General features: G+C 39.4%; 1 protein-coding gene and 1 pseudogene across 1 annotated transcript; one reads left to right on the top strand and one right to left on the bottom strand.

Moving 5' to 3' along the window:
• Positions 1 to 1,206: 1,206 nt before the first annotated feature.
• LOC127783127 (uncharacterized) lies at positions 1,207 to 15,048 on the top strand. The gene is made up of 8 exons (XM_052310380.1): positions 1,207 to 1,339; positions 1,427 to 1,526; positions 1,618 to 1,836; positions 1,913 to 2,033; positions 2,119 to 2,276; positions 2,358 to 2,612; positions 13,189 to 13,282; positions 14,698 to 15,048. Exons 1-8 carry the CDS (start codon positions 1,207 to 1,209, stop codon positions 15,046 to 15,048), a joined length of 1,431 nt encoding a protein of 476 aa, XP_052166340.1.
• An 8,308-nt stretch (positions 15,049 to 23,356) lies between these two features.
• On the bottom strand, positions 23,357 to 24,567 carry LOC127782965 (polygalacturonase inhibitor 1-like; annotated as a pseudogene).
• Positions 24,568 to 25,309: the final 742 nt, after the last annotated feature.

A 25,309-nucleotide genomic window follows, 5' to 3' on the forward strand; every position in this document is an offset into this window, starting at 1 on the left:
TTTATTAATAAACACAGGAGAAAACAAATTAGAAGAGTTGGTAAAGTTTACATACCCAGATTTCAAAAATAGTTTCTTTAATCCAGATTATTTGAAAAATAGAGCAATTCTAGCTACAACTAATGAGATTGTTGATGAAGTGAACAACTATATACTTAGCTTAGTACCTAATCAAGAGAAGGAATATTATAGTGCTGACACACTATCTCAATGTATGGATACAACTAATGATGCGGACATATTATATCCTGTCGAATATTTAAATTCTCTAAATGCCAATAATTTTCCAACTCATGTACTTAAGCTGAAAGTTGGAGTTCCTATAATTTTGCTAAGAAATCTAAACCAAAATTTAGGATTGTGTAATGGAACAAGATTGATAATAACAAATTTAGGAGACAATATTATAGAAGGTATAATAATAACAGGAACTCATATAGGAGAAAAAGCATATATACCCAGAATAAACTTAACAACCCGAGGAAATCAATGGCCATTTACCTTGTGTCGACGACAGTTCCCAATAAAAGTGTGCTATTCTATGACTATAAATAAAAGCCAAGGACAAACTTTATCTAATGTTGGTTTATATCTAAAAAAACCAGTCTTTACACATGGCCAATTATATGTCGCAATCTCACGAGTAAGCAATAGTAAAGGTTTAAAAATTCTAATAGAAAATGAAGATGGGACATGTGCAACACAAACAAAAAATATAGTATATAGAGAAATTTTAGATTCATTTAGATCTTAATGTATACTATATTTTTCTCTATATACTATATAAACACAAACACAGTACTAACATTTTCCATTGCTTATAATTTGCAGATGAATATCACTCCAATTGCAGAGCTGCGCCCAGGGCGATATGACTACATGATATGCGTCCGAATATCCAGGATATGGGAATTTAGAGGAACTAATGAAGATGATAACATCAAACATTTAGATCTGGTTTTACTTGATCAAAAGGTAATACTATATCCTTTATTTATATTTTCTCCTAACATATATTTATCATTAAATATATATTATTTTATTAAAATTGCATGGCCATTGCAGGGAGATGCTATCTATGCTGAGATCCCACCTGATGCTATACCTTTATTGAACCAATATTTACAGGAAGGAAATATCGTCTACATCAGCAAGATAACAGTTAACAATGCTAAGCCCAGTTATAGAGCAGTTGGTAATCCATATATGATCAAACTAAACAAAAGAACTTGTATCATTGAAGCCAAAGATCAACCTATGGATTTTCCAAAGTATACATTTGACTTGGTGTCATTTGATAAACTTCATGATTTCACAAGCAAGACTGATCGTTTTCTAGGTACTAAATTAACTTTTATTTCATTACACGTAACCATAATATTCTATATGCAATGTTATAATCAAATACTTTATTCTATCTTTGCAGATGTTATTGGAAAAATCATTGCTGTTTCTAATGCAGCAATGATTTCTACAAGTTCATCAGATTATAGGATGAGAAGAATAGTCAAACTACAAGATTTAAGGTAATTTATGCCAATATCAGCTATATTTCCCCATCTGAACACTAACACTAATCTGAAACTACTTGATACTGACTTTATTGTTTCTTCAAAGTGGAAAAACCATCGACCTCTCATTATCAGGAAAAAGAGCTGTTGAGTTTGATGGAGAGACAATACTGGAAGTTGGTCAAAATAACCATATAATAGCAATATTTGTTGGTACATCAATGAAAATCCTTAAGGGAACATATGAATTTCTAAGTGGAACAACAGCTTGTCGTTGGTATATCAACGAAAATGACATCCCTGAAATCAAGATGTTTCAGAAATGGTAAGTACAATTTAATCCCCTGCGTATCTTCTTTTACTTTATGGAATTTCCTATTTCTAACATCTTATATATGCAGCCTTCCACCACATGCTGATCCTATACAAAAGCTATACTTGCAAAGTGATGAAGATATGCAACGGAGCATTGAACACAAAACACTTGCAGAATTGAAGGAAATTGATCCTTTTGTTGACAAGGTTAGACTTATGTACCTAAATTAATATACTATTAAATTCTTTCATTGAACTACAACTTAAACCTTTCATTTATACATTTACATAGGATGAAAAATACCAGTGCACTGCTACTATCATTGGAATTCAGGAAAGAAAAACTTGGTGTTATCAAGCCTGTAAATTGTGCAATTGCAAGATGATATGGGATGGTTCTATATTAAAATGCAAGAAAGAGAACTGCCCATGTAGGCAGTATGAGTACAAGTGAGTATTTCTTTTTCCAATCATACTATTAAGTGTGAATATATATAACTATAATTTTCAAATAACTCTGCACTTGAACAGGTACAAAATACCATTCATTGCAAATGATGGCACAGCTAGCCTTGAACTTGTGCTATTTGAAAAGAAAGGTACAGAACTTATTGGTAGGACTGCTGAAACTATGAAAAGGCAATATGATATCAATCAAACACCTCCAGAAATAAAAGCATGGATAGGACATAAATTCACATTCATAGTGAAGGTTTTGCCGAACATAACTATCAACGCTGATGAACCTTCATTTGAGGTGCTGACAATTAAAGAAAGATTTGGAAGGCAACATTCCAGCCAAGGCTTTAAGGCAACTAAGAATCTTCCCATCAGTTCAAGTTCATCTCAACAACTACATAATTTACCTCCACTGGTGCCTATACTATCCAAGAAAATACAACATGAGGTAAAAGAGTAGTACTCTTTCTTTTATTCATTTTTGTCGGTGCTACATAATCTCTTACTATTTCCTTTCTTTTCTTTCTTATTTACTGCTCATCATCCCAGATAGAACCACCCCAAGATATTCAAAGCATGGAAGTTGAACCATATAATTTAGAGACAAGCACTTTGTCAGGAAAAAGAGCTTATGAAGATCCAAACAGTACAGATCAGGTAAACAACTGATCATATTTAAATTCATTTGTTTTTCATTCTTCAATCATACAATTAACCTACTAACTGTACTGTGCACAAGCTTGGCACCATTTCAAGCAAGTGTATTTTTTTAGATAATGGAATGAAATATTCAAGCAAGTGTATACCCTGTGGTCAACAACTATTCTCTATTTACATGTACTATTCACATATATGGCTGACACTAGGGGTCTCATACTTGCCAAACCTACTGCCTGCATTGTGCTAAGTATTGCATGAGAAAGAATTGCTGGTTCCTTAGTAATATACTTTGATAAGGATTCTGTTTTTCTTTTTTAGGAAAATGATGAAGAAGAAAGCACTGACTATGGCTTAATTCAGACAAAGGGCAAAAAGAAGCGTTCTACCTGATAACTTCTCCAATCAAGACAGCCTACTTTTGCTATCTATAGTCCAAGATGGACACTTTTGTTATCCTCTCATCTACTAGCCAAATTACTTTTGGTGTATCTAGCTCTGACTAAGAACCTAGACTGATCTACTAGCCAGTTACTCTAATACAAAGTTGACATGGAGCTTTATTAAAATCTTTCATTATTTAAGCTCTAGATCAAATCTCTATAATATGTCAATACTCTTCAAATGTCTGTCACAAATAGCCACTGTGTTTTGTTCAGATTATACAGTCTATATCACACTATATGTCACAAAAATCTTCTAAATTTTGTAGTCTACTACAGCAATCATGATTGTGCACTGTAGTATCATGCTATAACTTGCGCTTTTTTTTTTAGATAATACTTGCATTGTTGTTAAACTGATTATTCTGTCTCATTAGGGTCAAATAGCATGGCCCATCCAGTATTGCACGCGGCAAAGCCGCGTGTTTTTTTCTAGTGATATCTTTGATTTACGACCTCTTCCCTAGCCATGGTGGTGCTACTACTTCGTCGAGCTCTCATCAATGAGACAAAAAAAGGGATCGAGAGGAAGAAGGGCATTTGGTTAGCTTTGCCAAAGCAAACATGAAAAATCATTAAATTAAGAAGGAAAGAAATGTCATTGCAGCGTGTTGATCCTATTTGAGAGTACCATTTTATTGAATCCTAAATGTGTTATGATATTTTAGCGAAATCCCTTTCCGACGATGGCATAACATCAATTTTCTCCGGCGTGCACGGCTTTGGCTTCTCTCCATGGTACACATTCACTATTGCTTTGGTAGAAGTTACCTCTACCCAATGATATCATGCCTACCGTGGTTAGCGAGAAAAAATGGTATGATTTGAAAACTAAGATGGTTACGGCACGAGGTTAATACGGTAAAAAATAACTAAAATGGTTACCGTACGAGCTTACTGTGTTAACCATGGGATACTCGCGCATGTGTGGCCACACCATGTGGTAGCTTAGAGTATATCCGACAGCATCTCAAAATATCCATTTGGCAAGCTTAAAAAAAAAAAGTCAAATTTGCCTTTCACTCCAACAACATCTTCATTGTACAATCCAATTGGATAGTGGGTCCCGTGTGTCAGTCTCTCTTTACTTTTTCTTTCTTCCTCCTTCGTCTTTCTCCTCCCACCCACCCTACCCGTCCTTGCCCTCTCATAACTATTCTCAGGCGCTATGATGGTAGAGAGTAGAGACAGTGGTGGGCTCCGAACGAAGGGTGAATAGTTATCTAGGGGGCGTGGCGGCGGAGAGGATGGAGGGGAAGGGGTGGGTTTTGGCGATGACGTCGACTAGAGCTTTATGGCTGATCCAAGACCTCAGCATAGGAGTCAAGACTTCACCTCGAGACGGCCACCCTCCACGCGCGCCGCTGTACGAATTGGCCCACCCTCTAATTCGTGGACTCCGACAACCTAGCACCGTTTGCCTCTCACGCAACCCAGTGTCGCTTTGCCATCTCCCACCGCCCAACCCCCCCTCCCAACACCGCCAGTGCCAAGGGGTAGGCTCCGGCACAACCGCCTCCTCACGTCCAGCACTGCACCGTCCTAGCTTAACCCAACGGTCACCGTCGACGCCTCCTCTCCATCAGCCCAACAGAGAGAAGAGGGGAGGAATAGCACGTGAGGCACACCGTTGACAAGTGATTTTTGGCTGGCCAAGTTTGACCATTGAGGGGAGGGATTTGGCCAGCTAGATGGCATGACCATCCAGTTGGAGAGTCTACTAGAGTGAGATTTTTCTTTGCTATAATTGTTACTAAAATTTTGGCGTAGAGTAGTATGTGGCAGGGTTTCCCTTACCGCCGGTAACCGCGGTTACCGGGCTTACCGCGGGGGTACGGTAATATAAATACCGCGGTAACCTCCTTAAATTTAAATAAATTTAAAAAATAATTTAAAATTTTGATAAATTTTGTATGGTTTTTCACAATTACCACGGTTACCGCGTGGGAACCGTGCTTACCGCCGGGGCACGGTAACCCTGTCCCGGCGGTTTGGAAAACCCTGGTACGTGGATAGGCTACTAGAGATGCTCGTAGGAATAGTTTGGTGCTACCGATGGAGGAGCAGCAGCAAGGCCAGTCATCTTTGGAGCACAGTGCTTGCGGGGAGGGAGAGGGCGTCAGCGTCACTGCAGTGCAGGCAGCGAGCCACAGCTGCAACAGCAAGGGCAACAGGGCCTGCCTCCAGTTATCAAATCACGCAGAAGCTATGGCTAGGTGGCTACTCAGCTTATAGCTAGTGTGAAAAAGGGGCTGAAATGTGCAGCGAGAGAGGAGAGGAGACGGGCTGGGTTGGGAGCTGTACGCCTGTACATCGCGGTGCAGCGAGAGAGAGAGAGAGAGAGAGAGAGATGGGGGGGACGCAGCGCAGGAGACGCAACGCAACAGGCCACCATGAGTGAACAGCACGGCTGCCGTGTGGCAGTGCCCACAGTGTGTGTTTCCTCTTGGGGCCCCAACCACCCTATCTACCCCCTTTTGGGGCTCTCTCAAGAAATTTTTACTATGTCCGTCACATGTCCCTCACAAAGTATAAAAAATTTTAGAGTTGTACATAATCATTAAGAAAATAGATAAAAATAAAAGTGAGTGGTGAAGAATTATGATTAAGTAGGTAGAAGTGAGTGGTGGAAAGTTATGATTGAATTAGTAGTAGAGGTATGTGAGAAAAGTGAATGGTGAAGGGTTGTGACTGTTTGGGAAAAGAATGTTGGTGGAGAAGTTGTTATATTTTGGAACAAATTCTAAGGGCTAAAAATTGTTATGTTTTGGGATAGAGGGAGTATAACATAACCCCTTGTTACAAAATATTAGAATCTTTTAGATTCAAAATCTGTATCATGATATAAGTATTTTCCAGGCATTTGATTCCAACGTAAGGAGATTTATACATTTTCAGCTGATGAGATATTTCGAGAATACTCCTATATATAATCTAAGCAATTTAAAATTTGATCACAAGTGACTAAAATATTTTTTTTACTCTACCTTAGTTGTAGCTAAAGAATGTAAAAATACATATATTTTGAAATGGAGGAGGTAATATATTCCATACCCCCACATATCCTATTATTAAGAATTTTAGTAAATTTCTATTGTAGATTCCTAACTTTAGTCCTGATATAAATCCACAACTGTAAGGGCCACTTTGAATTTGAATCAAATGATTTATGTAGAAATTTTATAGGATTCAAATCCTATAGAAATTTTTCTATTTGGCCCTTCGATTCAAAGGATTGAAGTTCTCCAAATCCTATGAAATTCCTGTGGAATGACAGATTGCATGTAGATTTTGAAGAAAATTTAGCAAGAACTCTAACCTCTTGGAAAATTTCCTAATTTCCTTTAAGTCTATCTCTCTCATCCGATTCCTGCGTTTGTCCTGCTCTCCAATTAAACGGCCATTAATGTGTTTTTTTTGTGTGTTTTGCAATCCTCTGTTTTACACTTCAATTCTTGTCAAAATCCTTTGTTTTTCCTTTTCCTCCATATAATAAATAAGATTTTAAATCTTTGGCTATAGCTACTGCTATCTTTGAAAATAGTTGATTGAAGAGGATCTGGCTACTCGTATTTATGTATAATTTAACCAAAATTAGCCTCGGTAACCTCATTTAACCTGGGCCCTGTTTGGAAGATTAGTCCAGGGTTAATTTTAAGAGCTAATGTTTGTCTTGAATTGGTAGACTAAATATTATCCTAAGGTAACATGTTTAGATCTATGGGCTAATTAGTCCCACCAAAAATTAGTCCCATTAGCATCTCTTGGAAGGGCTAATTTTTGTTGGGGGGCTAATTCACTTTAGCCCTAAATTAGCTCACATGTTTGGATCTTAGGTGCTAATTTAGGGATGAAAGGTGGGGGACCGATCATCAAATGTTTTAACCGGCTGTTTAAAACATAGGTTTAAGTTTGTGTTCCCCTAATGGTGCACCAACGCTACAGTAGTGTGGGCACTGTTGGCTCGCTGGCCAGCTGGTTGGGGATCAAATCCAAGATGGATTGGCACATGTGGCAGGAGCAAATTTTTTGGGCACCGTGTTGGTCGCAGACTCGCAGTAGTATGGATGAGAATTGATCATCGTTGTTGTTTAGCTGGACTTGCAACGCCGCATGTGAAGTGAAAGCACAAAATTCTACTGTTTCTTACTGTAGTAAAGCTTTTACTGTTCGTGCAAGGAGTTACCTCCCGGTTAAAACTGGGGTGCAGTACTATCAAGAACTGGCAGTTGGTCTCTGGGACCAGGAGTTCTGCCCCCTCTCTCTGTTTTTTTTTTCTAGTCAGCTGGCAACAAGCCGAGGATGTAGGCAGTGTTTAGAGCCTGCCTAGCAGCTCATATAAATTCGGAACTCCAGGGGTGTTTTAGATCATGTACGTAAAATTTAGCGTATCACATTAGATATATGGACACATATTTGAAGTATTAAACATAGTCTAATAATAAAGCAAATTACATAATCCGCCTGTAAACTACGAGACGAATTTATTAATCCTAATTAATCCGTCATTAGCAAATGTTTACTGTAGCACCACATTATCATATCATGGTGCAATTAGGCTTAAAAGATTTGTCTTGCAATTTACACGCAATATACAATTGGTTTTTTTTTCCATATTTAATACTCCATATATGTGTACAAACGTTCGATGTGATAGGGTGAAAAATTTTGGGGTGGGATTTAAACAGGGCCTCCATATCTCAGTTTGGATGGCCATCAAAAAGATTTTTTCTCCATATTTATTCCTACTCCAATAGATCATCCATATTACATCCTCCATATCACCTTTCATATATTTTAATAATATCTTTTAACTATGTATTTGTTTTTTAAGCCTGGATTAGTTAAAAAAATAATGTTATTCGCTAAACATGCTTCACATTATAGTTACAAATTAATCTCTCACGTATATTGAGGTTGATTAATAAAAAAGATTCTACCACGTTTACTGTGAAAGCAAAGAAAAAAAAAAGAATGGATAAACATCGTTCCCCAGCACGGGCGGAGCGATGCGGCCGGGCGGGCGGAGCGGAAGTGGCATGGCACGAAGGAGGCAAGCAGCGGGCGCGGAGGTAGAGGCGACGGTCGGCTGGCGCGGGCGCGGAGGCGGCGGTGGCAGCCGGCGGTGGGTGTGGAGGAGCAACGGAGGGGCGATGTGGCGGCACGGCAAAGCTTGCTGCGTGTGGAGGAGCGATGGAGGGGACGATGCTGCTCGGGTGGCTTGACGCGAGGGGTTGAGCTTCACCCCTAAATCCGGTACACCCCTTCCTCTCCACTTCACTTCTCCATGGCTACGTACACCGGTCTTCGGCGGCTGGCGACAATGGCAATGGTTGACAACGAGAGAGCTTGGTGGTTCCGGATGTTGTTGGGAGCTAGGTTGAGGGGCGGTAGTTCCGTTTTGGCGTGAGGAGAGAGAAACACCAACGTCCTGGATAGCGTACGCACTATTTTTTATGTCTGGATGGCGTATCCGTTGGACCCCAAATTTCACTCACATACGCTATTTCACCGATAGAGGATGGGATAGAGCCTCTATTGGCAATGGTCTTAGGCCGTGTCTAGTTGTTTTGGCAAAAAAAAAAAATTGATGTGTACGGATACACATTTGAAATATTAAACGTAGACTAATAACAAAACAAATTACAAATTCCGCCGATAAATTGCGAGACGAATCTATTAAGCCTAATTAATCCGTTATTAGCAAATGTTTACTGTAGCACCATATTGTTAAATCATGGCGTAATTAGGCTCAAAAGATTCGTCTCTTAATTTACATGCAAACTATGCAATTGGTTTTTTTCGTCCACATTTGATGCTTCATGCATGTGTCCAAACATTTGATATGACGGAAAAGTTGGAAGTTTAAAGGGACTAAACACAGTCTTAGTTCCCTTCAAACTTTTAAAAATTCCGTCAAATCAAATGTTTGGACACATGCATGGAGCATTAAATGTGGAAAAAAAAACCAATTATACAGTTTGCATGTAAATTACGAGACAAATCTTTTAAGCCTAATTATGCCATAATTTGACAATGCGATGCTTCAGTAAACATTTGTTAATGACGGATTAATTAGGCTTAATAAATTCGTCTCGCAGTTTACAGGCGGAATCTGTAATTTGTTTTGTAATTAGTCTATGTTTAATATTTTAAATGTGTGTCCATATACTTAAAATTTTTTTGGCACACGAACTAAACACGGCCGTAGTACTAGGGATGTTTGGTTAACCTTTGATAAGCCTAACCAGTACTAGTACTGTAATAATTAATATGTATTGGACGTTTCCGTTTAGGAATATAAGTTTTTTCGTGCTTAATTATTATGAGCATTGGAATACCAATAATTAAATGAATATTAGTAACATATATTTTTTAAAAAACTATAGTAAATATATACTACCACCGTCCCAAAATATTACAACCTAGGATGTGACTACATCTGTCCTAAAATGTTGCAACCTAAGATAGGTTTGAGACGTTGGTAGTATGTTGTACTCTCTCCGTCCCAAAAAAAAGGCAAACCCTGAGTTTCCATGTCCAACGTTTGACTATCCGTCTTATATGAAATTTTTTTATAATTAGTATTTTCATTATTGTTAGATGATAAAACATGATTAATACTTTATGCGTGACTTATCTTTTTAATTTTTTTTATAATTTTATCAAATAAAACGGACGGTCAAACGTTGGACATGGAAATTCAGGGGTTGTCTTTTTTTTTTTTGACGGAGGGAGTATGCCCTTCTGGCCTTCTCCCACGGTTACACATCATATCACAATTAGTATAGTTGATAGTAGTTCTCTCCTCTCACAAAGGTATATCACCTTAATTATTTGTCATATCTGGGTAATTTTCCTACGGGTAAATTGTCTCTATCCTAAAGGTTATGTACATTATCTCATTTATTTATACTATTTTTTACTACGTCATCTCAATTATTTATGCTCTTTGATCTCTTATAAAGATATATATTATCTTAATATTTCTAGTATTAGATTATCTATGAAGGGCGTAAATTGTGTAAAGCTCATAAAGTCAATCCATTTAACGACAAACAAATCCACTTTGCATTTCAACTTTAGTTATTGTGATACAACCTTTTTTCACAACAAAAAAATTAACGGGGTTTCATCTATAAAAAAAATAGCTCTACACCATGTAAAAATGTTGCAATGTTCCTTATTTTTAAGGTAACATCCTAGTATATATGTCTAACACTAAGGCCCCCTTTGATCCGTAGGAAAAATATGGGAAATTTGGAGGATTTTAAAAAAAAAAAAATCTTATGAAGGTTTTTGAAACGAAAGATTGATCCTATTTTTTCCTTTGAAATTCCTATAGATTCTGAAGGAAAGTTAGCTATAACTTCAAACTTTTGTAAAAATTTTTTTGAGTCTATTTCTCTCATACAATTCATGCATTTAGCCTAATAAAATAATCATTCCTATGTTTTTCATGTATTTTTTCTATTCCTCTGTTTTTTTAAATCCCGCGTTATAAAGTAACCTTAAATGGTGCTCATGATATACTATCTTCGTCCCAAAATATAAGCTTTTTTAGTTGAACATGAGTATTAAGAAAATATGTGAAAATAATTAGGGAAATGTTCTGATTGGTTGAGAAGAGAAAATAATTGAAAAAACTAAATAAAGAATGGTTAAGATTGGTTGAGATGAGTTGGTAGGTGATGAAAAAGCTTCATTTTGAGACAAACTATTATTCTTCACTTTAGGGTGGAGGAGGTATAGATGTTCAAAAGTTTTTCCATTTGCTCCAGTAGTATAGCTCGTGCTTGGCAATGTGAAGGCTAATGGATGGACTAGTTTTATCCCCTTCCTTTGTTCATGAAAGAGCGGAGGGGCTTTTACGGTTGCTGCAACATCAATGAGAGGACATGGAGGCGAAAGGGCAGCCTAGCTCCGCATCCACTGATGTTTGAAGTGATAAGGAAAGACTTCTAGTTGTTAGTTTTTCTAGTATTCTAGTATATTTTCTTTTTTGTTGTTTTTGTGTGTGTCTCGGTTGTGATATGTGGAGTGTATGCACTCGTGTAACCTTTGGCTGTGTATATTTATTCATAGATACAGAGGCCGAATTTCTATCCATTATATAAAAAAAAATTGCTCAAGTAGATTTCGGAAAACTCCTAATACAATATTAATCTAGAGTTATGTTTCGATTCTTAGTACTCAAGAAGACGCACGTGTAGATGAGCTATCAACAAAAAAAATTAGGTACTAGTACCAATTACCTAGACGGCTAGACCCAACAATCATGGGCCCAAAATAAATAACAGATGTTAACCTGTAGTCATCTCATGTTCCCATGACACAAATAGATGCTATTGTACAGATGCATGCAAGCATTATTGGACTGTTTGAAAAAAAAAAGTAGCTTTGGGTAATACATACTACATGAATTCAACTTCTTGGAAGTTGGAACTAATGTTGTAGTGCATTATATTAAGCAATTATCTCATTCCAAGGCTTAACTTACGTGTTCTATTGCACTATTGTATGTATATACACCCAATGGCTATGTTTAGGGAGCTTCTCACAGTTGTAACTTTTTTTGAAACCTCTAGCTCCTCAAACTGTCTGGATACCAAACGAGAGGGAGTACTATATTCACATCCGGTACTAGATTCGTTTTTATGAAACAGAGGAAGTACTATATACCGCCGATAATACTTAGCCAATAGATCAGACTAGAGTATTTCAACAAACAATATTTTAAACAATCTAGATTGCTATCTTTGGATGCAAAGGAGGTTATGACCGCTAAAGTTACACATCATGCTAACCAATGCAAGTGATCTCAAATGCTTTTCTGCTTTTGAGTTCCACAAGATGGATCATCAGTTATTTAAACATGCACTCAAGCTCGTGGTTGAGTTGATGCCCTGGTGGATTCCTCCTATTGGTGGAGAATCTTTTGGAGAGAGCCTTTTGGTTTTGCCTCAAAATACCAACTGAGATTAGCATGGGAGGCTTTGAGTACTAGCTGCTCTGCCTGCCTTTTGCCAGTTTAAAATCTCAGTACAGATAACCTCAAGGAGCAAACCCAAGAAAGAGAGTAAAATATACTCTATCCATCCCATAATATAAGGAATTTTAGAGGGAGGTAACACATCCTAGCACTATGTATCTCTGGATCCAGATACATAGTCTTAGAATATGTCACCTCCTTCCAAAATCCCTTATATTATGGGACAGATGAAGTATTAAAGACAGGAAGCAGAGATTGATGGGCAGAACGGAGGGAACATATAGGTTGTGTTTGGTTGCTCGTATTTTTTTAGCCCAGTTTATCTCTTATACGTGCTGAGATTAGCTTGATCAATGAGATACACATACAACAGTTTTATGAGTTTAGCCTAGCTAAAATGAGATTTTGTTTAGTTCATTGCAGAAGAGATATGGTTTGGAATAGTTGTGTTTGGTTGGTTGCATAGACAGTGTGCATGAAAGCCCTTCTTTTCTTAAGGTGAGATTATCATCTAGAACACAGTGAAATTCAATTCATCTAAATTCATAGTGATAGCATTTTTTAAAGCAATTTAACAACTACAGTAAATATTACTGCCGGAGAAAGGTAAAAAAATAAAAGGAGAAAAACAAAAAATAAACAGAGAAAGGTTCTCGTCCCCTCGCACATCGCCCTCCTTTCCAATTGCTCCGCCACTCACCGCTGCTCCATCGAGACTGGCTGCTCAGGCTGCTCCGCCAGATCCCTTGCTCCCGACGCTTGTCACTCCTCTAGCATCGATGTTCGCTATGTTGATCTGCTTCTTCATCAGGCTGCTCGTGCCCCCACCATCTGAGCTGCCAGTTGCGGTGGCCTTGAGCTCAGGGCTGCTGAATCTAGCAGCTTCAAGGCCGCCGAATCCAATGGTCCAGTGACTGTGAACTAGTCTGATGAGAGGAAAGAAGGCTTCAGCTCCAAGGACGGGCTGATGGTTGAAAGAGGCAACGTCGAATGCAGTGGAGGAAGTGAAGAGTGGAGGCAATAGTCCCTCAAGCTCCCTCGTTGCCGAGCTCATGGCAGACGCGGTCGAGGAGCCAGGGCTGGCCAAGCTTTCTCTTGAGGCGAATTGGAGGGTGGTAGAGAGGAGGGGGGGGGGCGGGGGGGGGGGGGGGGGGGGGGGGGGGGCTTGCGCAAGTAAGAGAGGAAAGGTGACCGGACTTTGGCCCTCTAGCTCTCCTGCGTTCGCCTGTCCCACACTTGTGACAATGCGTGCCTGTCCTTACACGCGCTCAGCCCAGATGGAGAGCGGAGCTCAATTTGGGCTTTTCTAGCGGGTCTGGCTCGGGATGCTATTTTGCACGAGCCTACGATGCTGTTTTGTCGGGCTCCGACTGCGATGCATGCAACCGAACAACCGATGACTACCGTGCGTGCGAGCCAAGTATAATGCAGGCAACCAAACACGCCCATAGGCTCCATTTGACACCTTGTTTAGGCCTATCTATTTATTGGACGTGAAGCAAGAAATACCATTAGCGTATTACTAATTAAGTATTAACTATATATTACAAAATTAAAAATAGGTTTATTTAATTTTTGAAATAAACTTTTATATATTTTTTTGAAAAAAAATGTAAGATTTAGCAGTTAATAAATATACTAATCGGAGGTACAAAAGATAAACGAGCTCTTAAACGGACCTTAGCTGGAGTACTTTGGAAGTCCAAAAGCGTCCCCTTCACTATTTTTACTCCTAGCTAGCTCCCCAAAAGACAACATCTATGAAGTTGGAACAGACACAACAAAAAACAATTTGGAAGCATGATGTATTACTGTGTACCAGTATATATAGCAATATAAGCAACTAGATGAAACCCCGCGCGTTGCTGCGGGATTTAAGTATGATAACAATAAATAAAAATAGTGTGTAAGATAGCTAAACAATATAAACTTACATAAGTTGATATGGTTTATGATAATTTAAATTTAAATAGTAGATAGATAATTCAAATGTAAAAGTAAGATGATACTGTTTTATGAGAGAAGAAAGGGAGTGAGATAGTTTGGACCATAGATTAATCATCTAAGGCTAAAAATAAGGGTTAATTGGATCCATGCCACTACAAATATGCCAAATTAGAAAAATGTCACTACTATTCACGATATCGGTTGGGTGCCACTGCAATTTTGGGAAATTAGATCCATACCACTCCGTCACGTTTTCCATCCACTCCCCATTGACGCCGTCTCTCCGCGTTGCGCCTGGCTCCGCCTTTCCGTGTCACCTGAGATGGACGGCTAGTACTTCCCTGACGACGTGCGTCGTGGGACGCGTGGGCAGAGCTCATGTTGTGGCGGCGGTGCGCCGTGGGCGGAGGATGAGGAGCATGAGCTCACCTCACCTCAGGCCAGCGGCGGCAGTGGTGGCGGTAGCAGGCCGGCGTTGAGGTACCTCCGGCCAATCGACACCGTGCTCGGTGGCCACGGCTTCATTCAGTTGCCGCCGCTCGAGAGCCCGTCGGCGGCCACGGCGCTCTCGTCTACTCCGAGCACTGGCTGTGACCAGCTGTGCTTCGACGCCGCCGCCACCGCCGACGCCTCGGCAGCCGACAGTCTCGCCTACTACTCCGCCGCCGCCTTCCCTGCGTTTGCTCTCATCGTAGGCCGCGACCGACGCGTGCAGCGAGGATAGAGACCAGGGGCGGCCGGGAACGGACAGAGCAACCAGCGCCGGCTGCCAGCTAGCTAGCTCACGGCGGAGCATGCCACTGTTTAGGAAGCGCGGAAGCTCGACAAAGCCGACAGCGTGACGGGAGCTCGATGAAGCTGGGCCACGCGCGGGAGCTTGAGGAGGATGGCGGGGGGTCGGGATCTCGACGAGGCCAGGCCACACGTAGGAGCTTGAGGATGGCGATGGGTCGGGACTCGAGACATCAACGTCGCTATGGCGCAGCACGGGAGCTCGACCCGGCGGACTGATTTGTTCTTGCCCACTCCATATGTTAACAGCGTGATGGAGATGGCGGAGACAAAGCCTAATCAAGATCGATGAATACTCCGTCCTGCTCGTGGTGAATAAACTGATTCACTTCTTGCATTCATGGTGATGGTGAATTTGGTGATGATTACAGGGGGTCCGAGCTGCCGCAGCGAGCGTCGCCGTGGGCACCACCGTACAGTCGTCGACCGGAGCAGCCCCAAGCTCGCCGACCGCCACTCGCCTGCTACTACTCCGCCTCCGCCGCCACGACTGTACTCGCCACTTGCCTACTACTACTACTATTACGACGCCTCAGTAGTGACGACGACCTGTGGAGCTTTGCGCGGTCGGCGGCGCCGCCGCCGCCATCAGCCCCTGTCTTCCTATCCCACACGGCGACGACAGAGTCCAGACCCCGGGCCCCGGCCACCACCGCCTTTGATCTTCACGATGGCGTCATGGATGGTGAGGCTGACCTCCGTCGAGTGGAGCAGCGGTGGCGGCGTCGTTGTCCACGCACGAGAAAATGCGAAGTGGCGTCGCGGAGAGACGTCGTCAACGGGGAGTGGAAGGAAAAAGTGACGGAGTGGCATGGATTTAATTTCTTAAAATTGTAATGGCACCCAACCGATATCGTGAATAGTAGTGGCATTTTTCTAATTTAGCATATTTGTAGTGGCATGGATCCAATTACCCCTAAAAATAATTGATGTGATATGATTTAATGGGAGAAGAGAGAAATAACACTAAGTGATGATGAACCATATAGGTATATATGATATTATCATAAATGATGAAGATATATATTGAAATATTATGTGAATTATGTGGGATGATGATTTAACATGCTTACATTTTAAAACTCTAAAATTTAATAAATTATAAAATTATAGATAACATAATATGCTTACATGATGTTTAAATGTAATAATTATTAGTGGATAATGATGTGGCATATTTGCATGTTGAGCTTTAGAATTTAGTGGGTTATAACTTTATAGTAAGATAGGATAAGAACGAAACGATACTCTTATGGAAGAGCAAGAGTACCATGATTTGAGTTTACTTCTTGAATTACTCCTTCAAGTACAATACACAGTACTACCATCGTTCCTTTTATCGTCAGATGTATTGTCTCGTATGATCATGTGGCCTCTTATAGTCTGCTCGTTATGTTATCAGCCACATCAAAATTTTAAATTTTAAAACTTAACTTTTTGTCATACTCCGCGAATAATACAGATAAAATGTTTACATATAAATTATTCTTGTTACTTCGTCTATTAATTTTTCTATAATTTATCAGTTGTAGCTCAAGATCAAAGCTATATGAATAGTTTCTTCTTGTTTTCTGTACTACTTGAAGCTTCAAATGCAAATATACTTTTTTTTATTCAAAAAGAAATGTGGTTGCTATCTCTAGTGTGTTTTCTTCTTACATTTATGGTAACTGGATATCAAAATGTCATTATGTTACTTTTTCTGTGCTTGCTTTAGCTTGCACTTAGCTTTAACAAAAGAAAGATGCACATGAATAGGAATCTGATTTCTACTTTTTATTTATTTGAAATCCACTTGACGCCTGCAGGGAGTTTTAAAGAAAAACGTTATCTCATGCTTTAGAGGGAACTTATCAGGGACTTCTTTATCCATTTGAAAATACTTGTTATGTTCGTGCTTACTTGGCAAAACATTCAAAACTGTAAGTACTAATTAATATATTTGATACATGAAAATATGTATGCATGCATAGATTTGTCTAAAAAAAATTAAGAGCTACGTTACACTGTTATAATCTTATGAGTTTCACAATATACTACCTCTATATTTTTTAATAGATGAAGCTGTTTATTTTTAGATACATATTTAATAACTCATCCTATTTAAAAATTTTATGTAATTATCATTTATTTTATTATGAGTTATTTTATCACTAAAAGTGCTTTAAGCGTGAGATATATCTTATGCATTTGCACAAAAAATTTGAATAATCAAAAGTGTATCTAAAAGTTAATGGCATCATCTATTAAAAAAGGAAGGAGTATTGCAATGACAATTATTGTAAACAATTTCTTCAACTACTCCCTCATCTCATACTCAATCACAATCTCATTAGTTTCACCACCTATTTTTCTCATCCCGACAAATCACAATCACCCTCATTCAATTTCACTCTTCTCCTTAATTCCTATGAAAAACTCCAGAAGCGTTTCTATATATATTTTGGGACACAACGAGTAATAAACTTGTGCCATGTTTAGTTCCAAAGTTATTCTTCAAACTTTAAATTTTTCCATCACATCAACACTTTCCTACACACACAAACTTTAAACTTTTCCGTTACATCGTTCCAATTTCAACCGAACTTTTAATTTTGGTGTGAACTAAGTACAGCCTTATTGAGGATTTGGGGGACCTTTTCAGTGTTGAACAAAGGAAATCACTGGCATGCTACTGTGTTACTTGCATGCGTGCTTTTTGTGCCCTTTCGTTGCATGCCATGATTACGGACGTAAGTGTGTAATTTCGATCTTGAAAAAACGAAGTACGCAAACACAAGGACCACAGGTCCACACCAACATCACACACGCAGAACGAATGTTGCTTGCGTCGAGCAGAGTACGCATCATATCATCCAGCACAAGCAGAAAAAGAAAAAGGAAACAAAAGTTGGCACAAGATAGGACCACCGGTCAGATGCAGCGAATGCATGGCAGCGTGCTTAGGATGCAAATAGGTCGGTCCATTGGATAACTGCCATCAAATATGTAGTAAAACCACGTATGTAGTGGTCTCGATATCTGAAAACCACCGTTAGATCGAAATATAGATGTTTGAGATTCGTCCATACATATCATGAGTAAATCTGCGAGTAAAATTTTTACTCGTGATGACATAAACAAATTTTATTTGTTTATTTTTTAATCCAACGTTAGTTTCCAGATTTCAATTCCACCACATATTTAACCGGCCAATCTAGCCAGTTCATTTACTTTACAGGTTTTCATCTGTGGGAATTTACTATACGTAAAGTGGTCCTATGATGTTGAAAGAGAGTGTGAACCACCATCAAGGACATTGATCTTGATGTATAGTTTCTCTGTTAGAAAAATATTAGTATTTTTGGGCATAAATGTAAATATTTTTGGCATCGATTTCAATGCACTAAAATCCATATGTTTTCAGCTAATCATGTGTTTGTGAGGGAAACCTAAGCAATTCAAAAATCAAACTTTAACTACTGAGATGACTGAAAATATATCTTTTCTCTTAACTTTAATGGTTATTAAACAACCTAAAAATGTTCATATTTTAGAACGGAGCTGCTTATACGATGTGGCGTCCTAAGTAACTGCTATTTTGACAAGAGCGCTCACAATGCGGTTTTCCAGACGGTGACTCCGTGTGCCAAGCTACTCCCTCCGTCCCAAAATATAAGAGATTTTGGCACATTATGGATAAGGAGCATGTCTGTATTCGTAGTATTATAATGTATCATATACACCCAAAATTCCTTATATCTTGGAAAGGAGGGAGTACTTCATAGGCCAAGGCTCCTGTGTATTTATCAAGGCACATTCACCCCACGAGATCACCCTCTTGGCTAAGGTGGTGGCTCGAATCTTACACGGAAAATATGAGCTAAGAATTTAGAGAAAAAAATGTTTTGTGAAAAACGAGAGCGAGTTTGAAAATTTTGTTTTGTGCTACCGGCTCAATCGCATGCAGTTTAATTTGCTCGATCTATGACATTATTGTACTGATTCGCTCTATGACACTGTACCCCTTTGGATCAGTAAAAACGATGACACTACTGTAACCCCCTGCAGAAACAGTTCACACACATTTAACGTTTGCATTGACTAAAAGTGCCACTTAATTACAACAGTAGTAGCTTTTGTTTTTGCACGAACCAAATCACACCATGATCTGCTTATAGATATTGCTGCCCTAAAGGCTGCTGTTCTGCTGTTCTGCCTATGTGCATGTGTGGTAAAGAAAGACAGCAGCGAGATCATCTCCCCCACCATGAATGAAAGCCGGGAGAAAGCTACTCGCCGCAGCAAATATCGCAGCCCATTAATTAATTATTACCACCTTAAAAACGACATGAACCAACTTGATGGCATCGTTCATCCAGATAAGAGTTTTCTTTACCTGTCAGGTCTCAGAAGGCTGCATCTCGATCTGTATATCCTGGCACACTAGCTAGCTGCATCCATGGAGAAAGCTGCTTGTGCAGTGGAGTATAGCTGGCATTGCATATTTGTGTATAATCTCGTTGTTTGGCCTATGGTTTATAAGCCAAAGCCAAAATTTAAATTTTAAAACTTGACTTCAATTTGATTTTGATGTTTTTCAACAGTTTTTTTTCAGCTAGCTTTGGCTTTTAAATCGCTAGAAACATATATACAAAAATTTTAATCACATATCATTTTTTTAATCACTAGGCTTATAATAAGTCATAAGCTGTTATGGCTTATAATAAGTCATAAGCAACCGGTGGGGCCTCAGATTAATTAGTTCCTTGCACATCGTAAAGTGGCACGCGGTTATACCGTGGAGAACAATTATTCAAATGTTTTATAACAGAAAATTTAAATTTTAAAACTTAATTTTAAGTTGATTTTAGTGGGTTTTTTCCATCATTAAATTCTAAAATCTCTAGTAACACAGATATACAGTTTTATCCATAAGCTACTTTGGATTTCTTCATTAATCCATGGCTCAAACGATTATAGTATTTGGCAGGTGCCTTGTAACTTCTTTGTTAACCTATCAATAATAAGGTCTACAAATTTGTCTTTGTAAAATTTCTATCTTCCAACCGTCCTATGGGTGTCTTAAAAAATGGAGCAATTTTCACAAAACCCCATATCTTAGGGCATCCGTAACGCACAACCCCAAGTTTTGCAGGTTGTTTGATGAAATCTTAGATTTTGTGACAAAGTGTTTCATAAAACCCCAGCTCTTAATTATATCGTCTATCTGACTAATATATATTGCAAAAAGAATGTATGTGATATTTTATTAGTACATATACACGTTAGCGGGTTTTTTTAATAACCGCTGTTCATCGTGGTTTGATTATTTATATGCGTATTTAACCAATTACTATGTCACTATCACTTAGGATTATGTTGAGTTTTTTGCAGTGAAAAATTGAGGAAAAAAACTAGAAGGGGGAGGAATGTGTACTTTGAGTCAACTAATGTAAATTTATGAAAAAAATAATAATAAAATATGAGTATTTTACATAAATATAATATGGGGTTTCTTGAAACATTTTTTCTCAAATTGTGGGGTTTCCTGAAACAAATCATAATGACTGAGGTTTTATATTATGGATGTCCCAATACCTGGGTTTTTTTAAAATTTACTTTAAAAAATGGGTTGTTGGACGTGTAATCCTAATGCTAGCTGCACTGTTTTAGGTTTCCCTGTACAACAATTGACGTGCCATTTCACACTTTCACTAGCTTTGAGGGTTGTGAGCTGCAGTAAATTAAATCGGTTGAACCACTGGGATAATTAAGGAACTTCTGTTGATTAATGGCATGCAGCTCGTTGCTGGCAGCGTGATTTTAGGGAGATTTTTCTATCGAATATCAGGCAGACAGTCAATAAAAGATACTCCCTCCTTTCTAAATTATAGCCACACTAAGTTTTAGAAAAATCAAACTCGATAATTTTTTATTAATAACTGTATTAATTATATCTATACTAAATATTATGGGTGCTATATCATATTCATATTTTAAAGTACTTTCGTGATGCTAGTTTTATATTCATTGAAAAATAACATTAAATAAATTAATGGTTAAAGTATGTTATTGAAAATTGTATATGAAAATATACCCTTATAATTTAGAATGGAGGAGTGTACTTAACTTACCAAACAACAAAAGATGTAAAACGCTGTTGGACTAACCGAGATTATTATCAGAGTTCATTGCCGCTCATCCCAAACGGAACGTACCCTAGCTAGCTAGGTAGCTAACGGCACAGTTGGCCGCTGCCACGATATGCTGGCCCAGCATGAACGTACTATACTTACGCGCACCGACCGATCACCGTCACCGCCGTGCAATTGTCACAGGGCACGGCGGCGCTCGTGGCGGAGGGAGGTCGACGGGGACGCCGGTGGCACGATGGAAGCAAATCCCCTTACTTAACTGCATATATAATTTGATTCACCAATCGACATGTGAGTCTCATTTTGATATAATCCACATATTAGTGGCTCAACTACACAACAGTTAAGTCAGAGATCTCTTCTCCTTCACGAATTATGCTCCCTATATTTTCTATTTTTAACAAATCGACGAGCGTCAATTTCATTGAATAGAGTAGGAGTAAATTTTATAAGTAAAAAGGAAGAAGCGAGGAAGAATGTACATACATCCCCGAAAGCCCACTAGCGGTTAGATATCCATGCCGCTAACTTCCTGGCTCCTACAAGTGCCCATATTGTGGCCTCCTTGATTTTATTAACAAGACCGCTCGTCAACATCCCCTTATGCTTAAAGATCCTTTGGTTTCTTTCCTTTCAGATCTTCAAGTTAATCAACAGTGTTAAGGTATGTATTGCTTGTTTTCTGTATCTCTCTCGTGTTTACAATCGTCTCCCACCACTCCTACACTGTAGTGGTTTGCTCTCACTGCATGAGGTTTAGATTGTGGCATGAAACCCAGTCCGCAATGGCCCACAAATTCTCTTAGTGTATCTGCATTCTACTAGGAGGTACAGTCCCGTCTCTTACGTTTGGCGATGTAAGGACACACATAGTTGTTTTACCATCCCCTTGTTAAGAGTCTATCAGATGTCCAGACTCTAGAGTCCAGACCCTGTTCTGGATCACTATCCCAACAAATATCTTGCATTTTCACAGCTCCCAGTATCTTCAAGTATAGTATCTGCATGCAGGCATGCATGCAGCAGCAATACATGCATATCTGAGCACATGATGTGTTTATATATCAAACTTATAGTATCGTGCATTGATGCATCTAAGTGTGATGTCTATCTCATAATCGATCGTACGTGACACTCCTGTAGGCTTCATGTACTACAAGCTCTTGTAAAGCGTCGTGTACCCGCACCGCCGCATGGGGCACGTGATGAGCAGCCAACACACGTGAGATGTCATCTACTGTAGTGCCCCCTCCATGCATATGGCTTGATTTATATTTGGAGTATATATCTATGTTCACTACTAGTAGTGGATACTCTCTCCGCCGTTTAATAATACAAGGGATTATGCTCGAAATCTAGAATGAAACTATAATGTGTTAGCTATGATGAGTGGCCACGGCCAGCGGCGCCGAGGCGCTACTCTGCTGCAAGGTGACGGATCGGTGATGGTGAGATCGAGTGAACACAGCTGCTGCCTATGAGAAGAGAGATGAAGAGATGAGAGAAGGAGAGTTGAGGGAAGAAAAAGAAATAATGTTTCTGATATTTGGGCCCATACGCTGTGTCAGCGGGTTTGACCATGATCAACCTGCTATGTCAGCACAAACCGTTTCCTAAACCATCAAAGGAGTCGATTTATACCGGTTTTTGAAGTTAGAGAAGACGTTATACCCGGTTTTGTGATTGATCGAGAGATGCAATTCGATCGAGGGGAAAGAGATGAGGGAGAATAAGTAGACTTATTCCTATCGTGAAAGGAGTAAGAATGTTGGGCTTCCCTATAAAAGATGACACGACAGGTCAGATCAAATCACCAGACCATATGAACCGTTGGATCTCAGCACTTTTACCATCAGGTCCTTCTCCTCTGCGACCATATTTCCACAATCACAAATTGTATTATGTTGGCCACCATATCTTTAATATGCCCTAGTAATTTATCAAATCTTTATTATGTTGGCCACCATATATTTCCACAATCACAAACTGTATTTAGCATGCTCAATATAGGAAAAAAAACATTAGTAATAATAAATCAGAGCACTAGTGACAAACCACAGAGATGATCTGATTTATTGCTTCATCCATCATAACAAAGTTTAATTAAACAATTAATCTCTACTGACCATTCTTCCAGGGTGGCAAAGGTGAGCCACAGAGACACTTGTTGTGAACATAACAATCTGCCCCATGGTATGCCATGTACCTCCCCGTTGGTATCTCGCCACAGAGCTCGTTGTAGCTGACATTGCAGAACTTCAGATTTATATCCTTCAAGGATTTGGCCACCCTTCCCTTGATGCTGTTATGGCTCAGGTCCAAGTAGTTCAGATGGTGAGGAAACCTGACCTTTGTCATGTCGAACTCAAGCCGATTCCATGACAGATCGATCTTCGCCATCGGCTTTGCGATGTCAAACAAGAACGATGGGTTGATTGCCGATGAGCTGGTTGTGTGAGAGATTAATGGTGTCAATGTCTCCATCGCCATAGTCATCTGGTATCTCTCCAGTGAGCTGGTTATTGGGCAGGATGAGGAATCTAGAGCTTCCGGGGCTGATCAATCATTCAGATTGATGATATTTTTAACCATATTATTTTTTAAGTAAAGTTGTCAAAAAAAAATATCTACATTTAGTTTATTGTCAAATTTAATAAATACATAAGAAATCCTACCAAAATTTTGACAATATTACCATTTTGTCAAAATTTTAGTAAGATTTATTTTGGCTACAATCTAAACAGGCCCTCCACGAAACAATCCAGGAGGTATCGACCCGGTGAGCATGTTGCCACTGAGGTCGAGTACTCTCAGGTTTGGGAGGAGACTCAAGGATTCAGGAATTGATCCATTCAATTTGCTGTTGGTGATGGACAGAGCACTGAGATTGGTCTTCACCAAGAAGTCCGGAATTGAGCCAGAGATTGATGTGCCAGAGATGAAAAGAAACTGAAGGTGACAGAGCTTCGCGAAGGAGGATGGAATGGGGCCATACATCCCTGCCATGGCCTCGAGCTGGATGGTCTGCAGCAATGGCAGATCACCCAATGCTGAAGGGATGGGTACCTTCACATTGAGTGAAGATAGACATGGCCAGTGTCGGAGCATATGATGCCAGAGTCCCAAGAACAGCAGTTGGTTGCTGGGAGCCATGAGGAGAGCTCATCAGGGTTGCCGAGTTGCTCCTTGATCTTCAGGAGAGAGGCACGGTCACTGCTGTCGCAGTCCATGGCGTCCGACAATAAGATGCCATTGGAGAAGAACACTAGCAAAAGGAGAGGAAACACAGGTGCAATTGAGCTAGAGCTTGCCATAGATTTCTTGTTTGGTTATGTGACAAGAACTCTAGTGGAGAGTGAGTGCCTACTGTTATTATAGGGGATGCCCTGATGTGAAGAAAGTAGGTGCTCAAGCAACAAACTGATGCGATGAAGTGGAGCTCAACCTTATCCTAAAGGGCTGCACATGGTTTTTGTTTAATTGTTTAATAATGCACATCTAGACAAGAAAAACATGCATGATAGGTTGGCTGAAGCAGGAGTTCTCGTCTAGGTTGCTATTTTCAGTTCACATTTTGTAGCACAATGTGAATCATATTGTTCGTTTTCAATTGAAATGAGCAAAGCCTGTCTGTCTGACTAATGAGACTTACATACTCTGAACTGAATATCTAATCCTTTGATGTCATGGAGGTGAGTTTAGTGGTTTTGAAAGATGCTATTGGGTTGGGTGCAAGCCCACTAGTGGAGTTTTATAATAATCTTTTCTATTGCAAACCAATGCCCATAGACTCAGATACATCAGTTGTACAAGTAAGGCACGTCAAAAAGACCTTAGCACAGTCAGAAAGTTTATCAGTTACCAAATTGTACACATGTCAATTTTAGCTTTTGATCAAATTGTTGACAAATATAAATGTCATCTACAATTTGTAGGTAGTGTGTACCTTTTTTTTTTCTCTCCCTTCCCTTTTGCATGACTAGAGCAGCACATATACCATCCAAGAGAAGGGTTGTGGAAAAATAAAAATCCAAGAGGAGGAGGCAATGATGAGAT

This window comes from Oryza glaberrima, chromosome 8 (genome assembly GCF_000147395.1).
Source record: "Oryza glaberrima chromosome 8, OglaRS2, whole genome shotgun sequence".
In the NCBI taxonomy this organism is placed as follows: domain Eukaryota; kingdom Viridiplantae; phylum Streptophyta; class Magnoliopsida; order Poales; family Poaceae; genus Oryza; species Oryza glaberrima.